This window comes from Manduca sexta, chromosome 28 (genome assembly GCF_014839805.1).
Source record: "Manduca sexta isolate Smith_Timp_Sample1 chromosome 28, JHU_Msex_v1.0, whole genome shotgun sequence".
Classification (NCBI taxonomy): Eukaryota; Metazoa; Arthropoda; class Insecta; order Lepidoptera; family Sphingidae; genus Manduca; species Manduca sexta.
In genome coordinates this window covers 3,606,436-3,621,812 of record NC_051142.1, presented here as the reverse complement: position 1 = coordinate 3,621,812, position 15,377 = coordinate 3,606,436, and the positions used below count along the sequence as shown (strand labels likewise).

Genomic DNA, 15,377 nt, shown 5'->3' with positions numbered 1-15,377 from the left:
GGCCTGAGAATACAGTTTTATATTGACAAAAGTCAAATAAATACTTTTTGAATAAAATGTTAGTCCATTCTTGCGCGCAGGTTTATTTTATTATGTTGTTTTACGCAACATACTATCGTTGTACGCGTTATGTTATTTATTATGCCATGTTCTCTGGTAGATTTAGATAACGCTTGTTTTTATGGCTAAGCGAGGTAATAAAAATGAGCAGTTCTATGTTCTTCAGTAAACGTGAGACGACAAACACGATTGCTACAACGTTGCTATGTCAGCCGAGCTGTTACTCGGCTTCGTATTTAGAATAATATAAATGCCTGGGTCACTTGTCTGTAAGAGTTCTATATAAAGATTACTAGCAATTTTGTGTTTTTTCGTTTTGGGTATGAGACCCCGCAGTCAAAACCGCGGAAAACTTGCGAATGAGATACTGAAATCCCCCGGCTTAATGATAGCAGGGCCCTGGGGAAAAGTTGGGAACGAAGTGTGGGGGAAGTATAAGGAAATCACTTAGGATTGGCAACCATACAGACTTAACTTTATGCCTAGGGCCGCGCCAAATGTCCCGCTATGCATGTGTGCATTCGGTGTGGAGACCAAGCGCACAAGAATTGCCTCGGGAGTTAATAGTTTTGTGTTAAGATGACGAGCGCAGTGCAGTGCCATGTAAGTTAGTAGTCTTGCTATTGATACATGAGCGATTGTCACTATCGGGGGAGTGATTTGATATTCTGTTCATTTAGTTGTATGAAAAATACTATAAAATACAACTGCATTTTTGCATAGTAGGTTAGGCATCTCATGGGTAGCTATTTATCAGCGCATATTTAAGTGCATTCTACTAGTAACTAGATTCTGACGTAATGTCCCATTCCCTTTACGCTTCGAAGGTTAACGAGCTTCAATAGAAAGATAATAGACTGGTAAATGTGGAGTTATATTTTGTATATAATTGTAAAACCCAGATTGTCAGAAATTGTTGCTTCATTGATGACGTTTTTGGTTATGGTATTCTGACTAGAACGTCTTGCTTGATGTTTTGTAATGCTACTAATTGGAAAAGCCTGCCGCCACCACAATACGTTTTCTGTAAGGAGGTACGCAACAATTTAAGCGGCGTATTCATATTAGGTACAAATAAAACCGTCGCTTATTTTTTTAATAACTTTTATAAAATATGTACGTCGTATAAATTCTAAAACAGAAAAAAAATATGATGAAAAATCCATAAGTTATAACCTATAGAAATTTGGTAGCAGGACTGAATGTCAAAAAATAGAAAAGACTAGAAAATACTTGCAAGTCACGTCAGGGAGCATTACGATGGGTTCGAAAGAAAGAGTTGAAACGATATCTCCAATCCACGCCCACTCACGTAACAATATTTGAAATTTAAGTTACTGCCTCATTTTTTATCGAATTTTAATGCTATTTTCACAGAAGGAATTCTTTGTTGTACTAATTGCTGTTACATACATATTAAAAAATACATAAAATCAAACATAGTGAAATACCTTATTATTACAGTAATTTAGTTTATTAATAAACTGTTGCACTTACTTATTATTTACATACATAATTATTGATGATAATTCGTTCCAGGTGACAAAACTAGACGACTTGAGTCCAGTGATCTTCCTGAACAGGACTAAAGCGGTTCTCAACTGCGCTGCCGGCGCTATGCAGGTATTGTTATACCGTATATTACAAGAAAATCTCTTTCAATAAACTTTTCTGTGTTTTAAATAATCACAGTTATTATTTCGCTTACGTTTTATAGTTTGATAAAGAGAAAACATGGGTTACATCAATCATTTTAATTAAGAAGTAATTAGTCATTCATAATAGCTTAGTAAGGCACACACGTGTTCTCAATTAATTAAATGCATTCAGTATGATTCACAGATATTATTAACATTGTTATAATAGTTTCTCCGTGAAAGTAATATTATACTGTATATAAAGTTGATATTTTGTTAAATTACCATTGTTTTCCTTAAACTCGGATATAAAAAAATGGTAAAACATCAAATAAAAAGTACCGGCATTTTCAAAATCATTCATCAGCAAAAGGATAACAAGCTCTGATAGTACCATTGTTCCAGATCGAGTTAAAGTTTAACGAGAAATTCTACGGCATCGCATACGCGGACTTCGACAGACATTCGGCATGTCAGGTGGTCGGCAAGGGCGCGCTCTCTTACAAACTTGAGCTGCCTTTGAAAGGATGTGGGACGAAACAGGTAAACACAATACTATACTGTATAAAAAAAATATTGCTTAAGTAAGATATGACTGCCCATCAACAGTAGAAACACCATCCAACGCCTTGAATTACAAAGTATTGTTTGGTATTCCACTGCGCTCGCCATCCTGAGACATGAGATGTTAAATCTAGTTAGCTGGCTACATTCCATTACTTACGATTTACTTGTCCTTAAGCTCAGTTATCAGGTATATTGGTATATAAAAAATAACAAAGGTTCGATTCTTGGGTTGTTTAAAGTGATATTGAGTTTATCCGTTCAGTAGTAGCAATTGATGAAATTTGTACCCGATATGGCGACAGCCTCGTCCCTATTACGAAAATTAGGTGCGACTAGCATCTGTGTCAATCCCTTCGGGATAAAAGGCATAAATGTGTGTTTCGTACCATGTAACGAAAATGAGGTTGCAACTGTGCCTACCGCTTCAGGATAAAAGGTGTGAATGTATGTTTGTTTTCCAGGATCCCCTACGCGTGTTCACAAACAACATCGTGGTGCGGTTCCACCCGGGGCTGGAGATGGATGGTGACGAGGTGATCACCATCGTGTGCCGCTACCCGCCGCCCATCGTCTCCAAGCCTATTTTCAACCCGCTCATTTTGCCGTAAGTGCCTGCCTACCATTTCGCTACCATTTTTAGTTTTATATATAACGTTGTCAGTATAAGAACTTAGTTCAGTATTTTACTATATTGCGAGGTTTTGTATTTTTCTCAGGCATATAACCAGGGATTTTTTGTCCGGGAAAGGTTATTAACGCCGGCCAAGAATAGTGTATTTAGGTTCGATATGACTAGCAATTCTATTTCGGAATCATGTACCTTTACAGAGCAGAGAGCGGTCCCCTGCCAGCGAAGGCTCCTCTGGCCGGCACGCACATCCTGATGATAATCTGCGCGATCTTGTTCCTGACGATGCTGCTGCTGGGGCTGGGTGTGTCGTACTTGTGTCTGCGCAGGCGCGCGTTGCCCGCGCCGCGCCGACTCATCGACGATTCCTCCGCCTCTATCATTAGCAGGGAGAGCATACAGGGTTAGTAGTTTGTTTTCTTCTTCTTCTTAAGTATTCCACACTCATATGGGTGCACTTTTTAAGTATGTTGCAAAATTTATTTGAATTAGGTTTTCGGCCATAATCTATATTTGATAAACAGATTATGCATTAAGTTGAAAATAGATTTAATGCATTTGTACATAAATTATCCTTATTTTTAGTTCCTGGTCGAAAAAGAAGGGAATTATAAGTTTAAGATGCGTATTTTTGTATCTGTATATCTGTGGCATCGTAGCTTCCAAACGCATGAACCGATTTTGATGCAATTGTTTTTGCAGCAGATGGTTCTTAATATTTTTTCTTCTCAATTTCTAACGTCTGTAAGTTTTAAGATCATCGGTTTATTTCCTACCTTAATCTAATTCGAGGGCATAACAGTTTGATGTGATTGGTACAGAAGTGAAGATCCCCCGCGCGCACCCCGTGTACCCCGCGGGCGAGGCGGCGAGCGTGGCGTCCGACACCATCCCGTCGGACTACCCGTCCGAGACGCCGAGCGAGGCCGACGCCGCGCACACCAACCACGCCTTCATGATGGACGAGAGCTACCACAGCGAAGGTATACTTACTGTCTTAGTCAGGTTCGATTCCCGCGACGAGTAGTTATTGTATTGTCAGTATGAAACTGGAGTCCGGAACGAGAGCTATCATAACGAAGGTATATTTACTGCCTCAGTCAGGTTCGATTCGCGGGCTGGGTAGTTATGGGATTCTCAGTATCAAACTGAATTGTCTTAGGTAAATGTAACTGCCCGTTGTAGGCTACATGGGAATTTGCATAACTGACGGAATGTGGATGTGGCAATACCTCTGTCTACCCCTGGAAAGACCTGATGCTATGCAGAAGTTTATACCATGTAGAGGTGACAGGTTCATGACACATGACTGTATTGTGGTGATTTGAATGACATGACAGTTTGAGTGAACTGCGAATTTTTGCTGCTTTTTTAAAAAGAAAGATAAAAAAAGGAGCATCCGAACACTTGGGTCTCAACTGCCCATAACTATCCAAGAGACACTTTTATGAAGCATCATAGCTTCATAGTAAAAGACTTTGACTATAAGGTTTCAATTTAGTATTAGCTTGACCTAAATAAAACATAAGATTATGATTATCCGTATTGTGGCATGCTTTCGAGAGCATACCGTTGTTCTTGGATCTATCAATTAGCAATAATTACGTCAAGTTAGAAACTAAGATTTGAAAGGTGTGTTGGGTCATTGTGTCAATACTAACTGCAGTCATGTGGGTCATACATTGGTATCCTGTGTTTATTTGGTTCCAAGAGGACGGCATAATTGTGTCGACTGCCGAGGGGTAATCATCTCACGTCAGTCAACATTTTGTTAGATCTCACTCCACTGACCATTAGGTGCATTGGGATCACTTTGTCGAGCACGTATAAAAAAAAGTTTAAATTGGGAATATGTCACATTCAATGCTACATCATAATTACAAATATATCGCGCCAACTATCATTAGTGTTAGAAACATGACACGCAGATACCATAATAATAATAGTCAGTTTCCTCTGACATGAGTTGTTTACCAACACAACAAATACCCACACATTGCTCAGGCAGATTTTTATTAGCATTTCGCCTTCAATATCACCTTTGTTCACTACCACCACGTCATAATTATTTCACACCATAAAACATTGAATATTATGTGCGGTATGTATAGCATAAACCGTACGACTATGTCAGACGCTCAAAGCGTTTATTAGTTAGGGCGATTATTATCATTGTCACCATTAACTCTACCACCAGATAAACCGTAGGGGGAATTATTAGTGTTGTTTATCGCCTCCATATTGCATACCATCACTTCATCGTCATCTAACCAGGGTACGGGGAGATGGTGGAGACGAGCGCGTCTAACGGTCGCATGGTGTCAGGCGCGCCGCCCGCGTTCGACGTGCGCGTGCGCGTGCAGCGCCCGCCCGCGCCGCCCTCGCCGCACTCCACCATCACGCTCACCGAGACCGATGGAGGCAGCATGAGGTGAGTTGGGATGTTTTATATTTTTTAGGGGATTTTTTTTGTTGGATATTTGTTTATTTTTATGTAGGGTAGAAGATGTTAGATTTCTACGAAATAAGAGATCTTGAAAATAATAATGGAGCTAGAGTTTTATGAGTGCGTTTATTTTATATGTTTGATTGAGAATATTGCAAAATCCAAATCAGAGCATTTATTTACTAAGTAGGCTTCCACGTGTTATTCTTACAAATTTGAAGATTCTCAGTGTTTCCGAAGCCATTTGACGAAAAGTATTAAGAAATATAGTCGTAGATCTTTTTTAAAGATACAGTCTTTGCGAAGATTGTGAACCGCTTGCAATTTTAATATTAAAAACCAATTCTTGTGATATTTATAATTTGTAAGTCTTTGGTTTTTCAGAAACAATCTTTTAAATTTAAATTTCATCCCCCGGTAGGCAGCGGTTTAGTACTGCCCCCGGCATTGTGTAAGGCCACGGGCGGTTAGTACCGCTAACCACCAGGCAGAAATGATAGAGTATTGTCCAGAAAACAAAAATAAAATGTCAGCAACCCTCTTTTTTTTTGGGTTTGAACCTTATGTTGGTTTCACCGGCCTTAGGGCCCAATGTCGACACTCGAGAGTATAACATCATCCGAGCGAGCATTCGACCGAGTCCTTAACCCCTATGTGTACCCTACACCGGTATACCAAACAAAACCTTTGTGGGTTTGGTCGGCACACGGGACGAGCCCGGCGTGTTTTGTTGCACTGAGCCACCCGCTCAGAACCGCCCCTGCAAGTCAGTACTCCGTCCGCAGACACACGGTGGAGGAGCAGGCGCGCGGTCAGTCAGTGCGCACGGTGTCGCCGGTGTCGCTGCCGCTGCCGGCGCGCGCGGCGCTGCTCCCGCCGCCCGAGCGCCCGCCGCGCCCCGCGCGCCCCGCACACCACCCCGCACACCCCGCGCTATACTCGCACGTCGCGAGGGACAAACAGGTGAATACTCTCCTTTCTTTCTCTCTCTTTGGCAAGGCGCGGTTTGCGCATCTGCCAATATCAACGTTCCTTTGTACTGTTATTTGTGAGTTGTGACTAACTTCGTACTGTGTTCATTGGTTTTGTGTTATAAATGTAAACAATCGTCACCGGCTCACTTAGTTATGATTTGCCTCATGACTCTATACCTTTTGAGTAAATAGTCTAATAATACCGATCGGTAAATAAATGGGGAACCTTTAATTACTTTCTTATTTATTTTTTGAATATAAATATTTAGCCTAATGTAGTCGCTTGTCTATTATGTATGTTAATTTTCATATTTGTATAGTTTGGTGTGTTTTTTAAAAACTATAACTATATGTAGTATACTATACATAATTCATATATACATTTTCTTTAAAGCATAGAAATAATAAACTCTCAAAAGGGAATTACTTCAAATTCAAAACTAAGTAGATATTTGTTTACGTTTTTGCCACATAGTTAGTGACCACATTTTACGTTGACAAAAAACAAAACAATAATAGTGTGATTATAACAATTTAAAATCACATTGCATGGAATCAATGTGTGCACTTAAAATAACAAAAATGTTTTACACATTCAATTAATTAGCACAAGTTTACATTAGCACAACACATGACGGATTATTTAATATTCATACATATTGTTTGAATTAATGTTTACCACCGGTCACAATCGATATTTCTATTTTTTGTATAATTTAAAGTCAAAATGAATAATAATTAATTTACTTTAAATTATACAAAATGATGATCATTGTGTTTTAATATGGCATTTGCAACATGGCTGTATGCAGAGATATTTTAGTTTCTTTTATCTATAAATGTCCGTTATGCCGCCATTTTCAATAATCTATTCCAATCGCTTATTTCGATCTTTCTCAAAAATGGACCAATGAAAACAAAGGTTTTTGACATGCTTACAATTAGGTTATTTGGATTGGTTCATTCTCGGAATCGGATTGAAGATTGAGATTGGGATGGTTTAATGAAAACGGGTGTTAGTCGCATATTCTTGATCTTTATTTGAATAAATAACTTGTATCGACGACTAATAACCATTACATAAATATATTTTACTTTATCGTTTAAAAGTTATTACAATTTTAATCAAATATCATTACCGTACGTTAATATTTACTGCATATATCACAAAGCACTTCACGAATACACGTCACTATATATGGTATCACGAACCATCACTGCATACACCCATGGTACCAACATCTCATTACTAACCAGGAGTGGTCTCGGCGCCCGCGGTCCATCGTCTCGCTCAACACAGAGATGACGGACACACACTCCGTCACCGAGGTCACGGACGGATCGCACGCGAGGATGTTCCATCTCAAGGTAAAGCTCTTATTTACACGCTTTTCAGCTCTGATTGAGGTAAATAATTCTATAGGAAGTGTATAATTCTAAGTGATTGTTAGTGGGGAATGGTAATGAGAAATTGCTAGGTGATTTGGTGGTTCTCCTTGGGGAGGAAAAGGTTGTGACTTGTTCAGATTGAAGGGAGAGATCAGAAACTTTCTAGGTTATTTAAAATTAGATGTTCGTATGACTGCTTTTTTATTATTCATGGAAAATTCTGAGGAAATTGCAACATTTTTAATTTTGACAAATTTGTAATAAACTATGACTTCAGCTTTGCTAAAAAGCTTATTTAATGACTTTTATCATGTAGATTATTATTTTTTTGCTTTAACACAATAAATTTCCTGTCCAAATAATTATCAAAATTATATAACTTTGTATCGTTACAGTTTACGAGCATTTTTAAACAAATAGATTTAATGATAATATGTGAATGTGCTACAGAAACCCGCGCCGCCCCCGCCGGTGATGAACGAGCGGCTGGAGACGGAGGAGCACGAGATGATGATGGAGAGCCTCGAGCCGTTGCCCGAGACGCCTATCATGCCAGCCAGGTAACAAAACAATTTATTTATTATAATTTTTTTAGTTTTTATACCATCGCTCGGATTCAATGAGCAATTCTAATTGCCATCTTAGGATCGATCTAATACTTTATGTTATTTGTAACTGATCCAAATTTATCTCGTTTGGTGCATTTTTGCGATCCGGAAAACTAGATAAAGTAGTAGAAATTACGACGACTGAGCTTATTTTTCATAATATTCTTTAGGATGTAGACACAAAAATAGTGTGATAAGATGTGGTTTTATATTATTGTAATTTATTGCAGAAAACCAGAGATCACATCTCACGTGGTTGACGACGTGTTCCTGCGCACAATCACCGAGAAGAAGACTATTGAAGATATCGAGCGTCATAAGCGCCTTGTGACTGAGTATAAACAGGTATAGTTGAATCTACCATCGGTTAATCCGGCTCGAAGGACCAGCGAGTAATGGAATATAAGATTTATTTTAATCAGCTTCAAAAAAGTATTGGGAGTATTATAGAATATCGACCAGTGAGAAAAAGACGAGACAACACAGTTTCTAAGATTTAATGGTTCATCAAATGTTAGGGAAGTAAGAATTTTTTTAATTTTTTTTTCCAATACACGTTAGTTCTTAAGGAGGGTTGATAAGATTTTTTTTATCGACTTTTTAAAACGATCACTAATTTCATAGATGTTTTTATTTGGATGTTCAGCGATTATTAAAGAGTCCTTCATGACCGTAGGTGCCAGCCCCGCCGCCGCAGTTCGACGTGATGATCCGCAACCACACCGTGCCGGACGCGCAGTGGGAGAACTTCTCCGACATCAGCAGCGCCTCCGGACTCACTCTCACGCCCAAGATGGAGCGCGTGCCCTTCTCACTGCCGCCGCAGAAGATTATCGGTATGTTTTTTATTATGGAATATTCAGGGAAATAAAACGGGGCTGTTATCAGAGAGGTCTTGAAAACATAGGTTAGGAAACACTTTGTGTGTGTTGTTGCAATAAGATGTGCGTGGGATTGGATTTCTAAAAGAAAATAACGTTAGGCAGGCAAATGGTCGTAAAAACTGAATAGGATATTTAAAGTCCTATGTTTGTTTCAGGAAAAGGCGGTCCAGATCTCTTCTCTCCAGAATTAATCAAGCAGACGAGCAACGTGTACCAGCCGCCGTCTCACGGAGACCTGCCACTGCTGCCCGAGTTGCCTCCCGCACGCAACCCTCTGTACCGCGAGGAGGACGACGAGGACGTGCCCGAGCCCACGCCGATGCCGCCAGTGCCGCCAAACTGGACCGTGCTCACTAGAGTGCTGAAGACCGAAGCGCAGGACGAGGTATTGTTGAGAATATTGATATAGGTCGTACAAAAAACATCGAAGATTCGGTTTTTTTCAGCTTTGTCAATTATTTCCACATTATATTGTATTTCCTTGCCTTTTATTTGGGATTCAGATTGTTGCTAGTTTCGCCATGTTTGTACTCTGATATAGTGGCAACGTATAGAAATTTAAAAAGGTCTAATTTCTGCTGTATTTGTCTATGAGTGACACGTGCTGTATGTTGGCGTGGTGTGTACAAGGCTCGGTGTACCGCAGGTGCTGTCGGAGTCGGAGCGCAGCGTGCGGCTGACGCGCGCGGAGCGGCTCCGCTGGCGCGCGGTGCTGACGCACGAGAGCGCGCTGCGCCGCGAGCTGGCGCGCTCCGTCACGCGCGAGGAGTTCACGCGCGTCGCCACCGACCGCCGCTTCGCGCAGCTCTACGAGCCGCCCAAGTGGGACGTCATCATCCGCATACTGGCGCCGCCAACAGATAAACCCAAGGTACACGGACTACCGCGTTCTTCGTTTTTGGCCCTTTTTAGTAGCAACCTAAGTAAATATTTTGTTTTAAGTATTTTTATGTTTATATTCAATGGTTCATAAAGAATTTGTTGTATTAGACGATATTCTGTTTACATTATTATCATTCATGTTATCATTCATTTTGTCAGTTTCATGGACGAATATAACTTTATCGTCCTTGCAGTCATCATTAAGTTTATCATCATTATCAATTCGATCATGCTTAGAATCATCATTGGCACTATTCATTACCATCAACACCATAGCAGTTCCAAACTATACAACGTGGTCTATTCCAGAACCGGTACCGCAAGAAGACGGAGTGGGACTCGCGGTCGCGGCGCAGCTCGCTGCCGACGCTGTACGAGTACGACAGTGACGCGGCGTCGCTGCGGGAGCCGCCGCGCTCGCGCCGCTCCTCCTACCGCAGCGACCACGTCGACATGAGGTACACCACCTAGTACTTACCATCACTATACTGCTTTTTACTTCTTTTTCTGCTTAAAGATAGTCAAAGCTTGTATCTCCCAGTCTATTAATACATGGTCTTCTAAGAATACTATCGAAATGAAACTAGATTTCTTAAGAGTATTAAAATATATCATATCTGTAGTTGTTGAATGAATCTTATTAAAGCGCAATGTACTCTTTCCTCATTAAAGCTTGAGAATTCCTTCTTCTTATGAATTTCTTTAATACTAAGTGTGGTTGGTGTTTATTGTCACATACTGAATTATCGGATTCAAATCGTGCATTATCGTCATTCTTTGAGATCTTATTGATAAATATATTTTTCAGGTCAATGTCTGAGATGATGGTGGACTATGCGCGGGAGCAAGCTGACACGCACTCGGAGGTGTCGGCGGGTACGCAGCTCGGCCGCTACTACGACGACGACAGCGACACAGAGCATCCGTTCCACCAGAGCCAGTCAGTATCAGATACATTTTTATTGATAGATACTGAATAACATGGAATAAGTCGGGCGAGTTAGCAGTTATGACTCTAGGTGACGATATTTGTTCACGGAGATGTTTCTGGCCATAACAGTCTAAGTTGTTCTTTCAAATTACATCCATAAAATTATGAATTCAATAAATTATTTTCATAGTTTTTCCTAAATTTGATCAGGTAGATTCGTCCTATGTTTAAAAACATGAAGTAGTTTAGACGAGGCTCGAATAGGTACTAAGTTGTCTTATAAATATGTGAAAGTGAGGTTTAGATTACCGAGAATACTTGCAGAATTCGACCCTCGCAATTAGTTTTTACTGATTGGTCACAGTAAGCAAATTTTTAAGCTTGCAAGATTTGTAGCTTCTGTTCTATAGAATTATTGCACCAGTGTAAACGTATCTGCAAGCTGGGTAATATATTCCTGCAAGAACTTACTACTATGAACTGAGCATATGTTTGTATTGTGTGCAGGCCGTGGTCGCGTCACTCGCTGCACCGCTCCGTGAGCCAGCCCTCCCTCGCGCGCTCCAACACGGAGGTCGTGGAGCAGTGGACCGCGCCTGAGGGAGACGTCACTCCCACCCCGGGACGCAGGGTCAGAGGTACGGACATAGATAGTTTCCCATTCCAGGAGGTAGGAGATCTTGGTAGTGATATGGATTTGATGCATCTGTTCAGATAAGATGAAGGTGGACTAACAAATACGCTTGGATGATTTAATAATTTATCAGCCTTGTATTACCTATATATACTACAGCTGGACATGAGCCCCTTGTCTGAGAGAGTATAGGGCTTAGTCCACCACGCTAACCTTGTAATATTCTCGAAATCCTTTTGGAGAATGTCAAGTATGCCAGTTTCTTTACAATGTTTTTTTTACCATTAAAGCGAATGATAATTGATAAACTATACAACCATTGCCAACTAGGCTATCGTGCACTTGATTGATTTGATATAGAAAATTGGCATATGTTTTGCATATATACAATTTTTATTTTCCTATTAGCATAATAAATTTGAAAATCAATTATAAAAAACTTACCTTGCTTGTTATTTTCAGGTCCTCAAGGTCTTACAACGTTCACAACATCAGAAGTACGAACATTCCAAGCGTCTACCAGAGAATGGCGTCAATAAAACATCGAAATTTAATACAATTATAAAGTAAACCTGAAGTAGTTCGCTCGGGTGCCGCTAGATGGCGGTAAAATAAATTTGTAACAAATTTACAAAATATTTGAATTGACGCGAATGCTCAAGATATTGAAGTGATATTTTCACTGCCTTATGAAGTTATTTCATATGTTTCGTGTTGACGGCAATCTCGTAATATCTTGTGACTAATATTAAGCGATTTAGACGAAACAATTTACTTCAACTTTTGCTTTTATACATGCCGTCTTTACCATTATTATATGAAAATATATAATAATATTAATTTAGTTCAAAATATTTTCAATAGAATTTAACGACTAACATTGTGCCAAAATAATTTTCTAAATATCGCTTCTTAACACTGGTTTTCAAGTTTTAAATTTATTTTAAGCTTTTTTTCTGGAAATGCGAAAATGGCGTGTAAAGTATAAATAATTCGTTACCACCTCGTATAAAGTAGTCGATTGTATCGATAATCGAATAGTAAGATTGTTTTAACGCTTTTCGGCATCATTACTTTCATTTTATTAAAAACACTTTTGCGTGAACACGTAGAGTTATACCTACCTATAATATGTACTCACTTAATTATGATTTTTTAGGAATTTCATATTTCTACTATTACTTTTATGTTTAATAAAATCAACGCGTTCCACCTTAAAAATAAAGGTACAACGGATGATTTTTTTAAATATTAAAATAAAATCTAAATAAATATCCGGCAGTTTACGCAAAACTGTTAATTAGTTGTAAATATAATTAATGTTAAGCGAGTGAGTATTAGCCTAGCAGTCGTGGCAAGGTCGTCGGCGCCGTTGCCTCCATTGCTACGCCGAGCGGGACACACGGCAAAGGGATAAGTGCAAATTGTGCTCAACTAATGGTTGTAATTTTAGGATATTTTCTGACTAGAGATGATTGATATAAATATTTAAAGATTTCCGTGGCCTTAATTTTAGTAAAAAAATATACAAATTCTAAATCATATACCAGCCCTGTAATATACTGTCCCACTGCTGGGCACGGGCCTCCTCTACTACTGAGAGGGATTAGTACTTAGTCCACTACGCTGGCCTAGTGCGGATTGGTCGACTTCACACACTCTTAAAATTCCTATAGAGAACTTCTCAGGTATGCAAGTTTCCTCACGATGTTTTCCTTTACAGTTAAAGCAAGCGATTATTCACAAAGAATACACACATAACTGTAGAGGACAGAGATGTGTGCCCTGGGTTTTGAACCCAACTACTCTATCACCGCTCTATTCAAAATCATAGCCATAGTAAGATTGAACGTTACGCCGTGGCACCTAGTCTTTTGGCCATCAAGTTAATATTTATACTAAAGTGAAAATGTAAAGCCGTTATTTATTTTCAACTCTAGTTAGAAAATAATATATTTCAGAAGCGTTAACGTGGTGCTAGACGAGAAAATATCTAATATTTCTTTTTTATATAAAATTTGAATTTACATTGTAGATTAAATGCTGATTGATTGATGATGTATTTTGACATTTGTAATCAATAAACGTACCTTAACAATTTGTGTTGGCTTTTATTTCTGTACTTAACATGTTATCCTTTGACCTTCGACTCTTTTGCTTTGGAAAAATATGTAAGTGAGAATGACCCTTATTACTTCTAAAACCCGATCATTCAATAGATGGAAGTAGTGTATCATGAAGCATGTTCAGCATAGGTTATAATCAGCATCTTTATCTATATATATAAAAATGAATTGCTGTTCGTTAGTCTCGCTAAAACTCGAGAACGGCTGAACGGATTTATCTTATCTTGGTCTTGAATTATTCGTGGAGGTCTAGGGAAGGTTTAAAAGGTGAGAAAAATTCGAATAATTGCCGGGAAAATCCTCAAAACAGCATTTTTCTATTTCCCATACAAACGTTTTCTAACTAATACGTAGAGTCAATTTGAGCTTTATTGCTATTGTATAAAGTTCACTGTTGTCTAAGCAATGTAGGTGTGTTCCTAACATCAAAGCAGTGTGCGTTGGAGCACAGAATATAATAATGTAATGTCGCGTTCTGAAACTCAACAAAAGTGATATCGCGGACCCGACTAAATTGAACAGTCACAAAATTTAATATATCATTAGTTATTTGGTTGGCTTCACGATATTATTTCTTTTGTTTTACTTTAAAATGCATGTTTTCGTTATGGACAATTTTTGAGCTACTTTTGCATATCTATACTTATAATAAATCTGTAGAGAGGTCAATTCTGTACATGAAATATATTTCCAAAATAAGTGGGGGTGATTAGGGATCGATACTGATGCCAAAAATGCAATTAGTAAATTTTTTTCTGTCTGTCTGTATAACCGTTATAGAAACAAAAACTACTCGACGGATTTTAACTTAACTTGGTACAATTATTTTTCATACTCCTGAGCTGGTTATAGTATACTTTTCATCACGCTACAATTAATAGGAGCATAGCAGTGATGGAAAATGTTGGGAAAACGGGAGAAGTTACTCCATTTTTAAGCTTCCGTCATTTCGTGTGCAACCTTAATGGTTAAAAGTTCCTTCGATTTCACCAGGATCCCATCATCAGACCCTGACCGGACAATCGGACCACCTGCATACCACCATAAATTAAAAAAACATCCCGACAAATTGAGCACCTTCTCCATTTTTGAAACCCGAAATCCACGTGGGCGAAGCTGCGGGCGGAAGCTAGTATTTTATACATATTTGGTCCTTGCTGGGGGTATTGTTGGCAACATCTTATTTTATGTTCTCCTAATATAATTCAACCCATAACTGGGTCAACTAAAACCTTAAAATACAATTAACTGAAACTCAACTTATGTCATTGTAAGGCTTAGATTTGACTTTGTATTTTATGCTGTCTTGACATTAACGATCGAAACTACTAACAAAACACGAGCCTCGAATTGATTAGGATAGTGAAATAAATCTTACACCTTAGTAATCCAGTATGTAAGTAACCTAACCTAACCTTTTTTAAAGAATTATGCATAGGATCAGATAAATATGAGAGGCAATTATTTCTTCCCTAAACACGACCATGTTCATCAGTCACAATACAAAACTTTAAACGTCCAAAAATTATTCTCAGCATATCAATGGGAACCAATTTGTTCGCTTGGTCCCAAGACGAGCTCCAAAAGCAAGAGAAAATTTTGGAGCCTCTG

At 38.8% G+C, this 15,377-nt stretch overlaps 1 protein-coding gene across 4 annotated transcripts in view; it reads left to right on the top strand.

Moving 5' to 3' along the window:
• Nucleotides 1-13,050, top strand: part of LOC115450468 — an 88,600-nt gene extending 75,550 nt beyond the window's left edge. For 2 of the 4 annotated variants that reach the window (XM_037444427.1, XM_037444426.1), the window contains 17 exons: nt 1,600-1,683; nt 2,103-2,240; nt 2,726-2,868; nt 3,093-3,295; nt 3,714-3,875; nt 5,167-5,323; nt 6,124-6,301; nt 7,570-7,680; nt 8,152-8,261; nt 8,540-8,654; nt 8,986-9,145; nt 9,349-9,578; nt 9,840-10,064; nt 10,385-10,533; nt 10,884-11,015; nt 11,514-11,644; nt 12,103-13,050. In XM_037444427.1, coding sequence (XP_037300324.1) covers nt 1,600-1,683; nt 2,103-2,240; nt 2,726-2,868; nt 3,093-3,295; nt 3,714-3,875; nt 5,167-5,323; nt 6,124-6,301; nt 7,570-7,680; nt 8,152-8,261; nt 8,540-8,654; nt 8,986-9,145; nt 9,349-9,578; nt 9,840-10,064; nt 10,385-10,533; nt 10,884-11,015; nt 11,514-11,644; nt 12,103-12,179 — 2,505 coding nt within the window. In that variant the 3' untranslated portion in view covers nt 12,180-13,050. The remainder of the gene's footprint in view (nt 1-1,599; nt 1,684-2,102; nt 2,241-2,725; nt 2,869-3,092; nt 3,296-3,713; nt 3,876-5,166; nt 5,324-6,123; nt 6,302-7,569; nt 7,681-8,151; nt 8,262-8,539; nt 8,655-8,985; nt 9,146-9,348; nt 9,579-9,839; nt 10,065-10,384; nt 10,534-10,883; nt 11,016-11,513; nt 11,645-12,102) is intronic. The other 2 variants (XM_037444430.1, XM_037444431.1) reach the window with 2 other exon arrangements.
• The last annotated feature ends 2,327 nt before the right edge of the window (nt 13,051-15,377 follow it).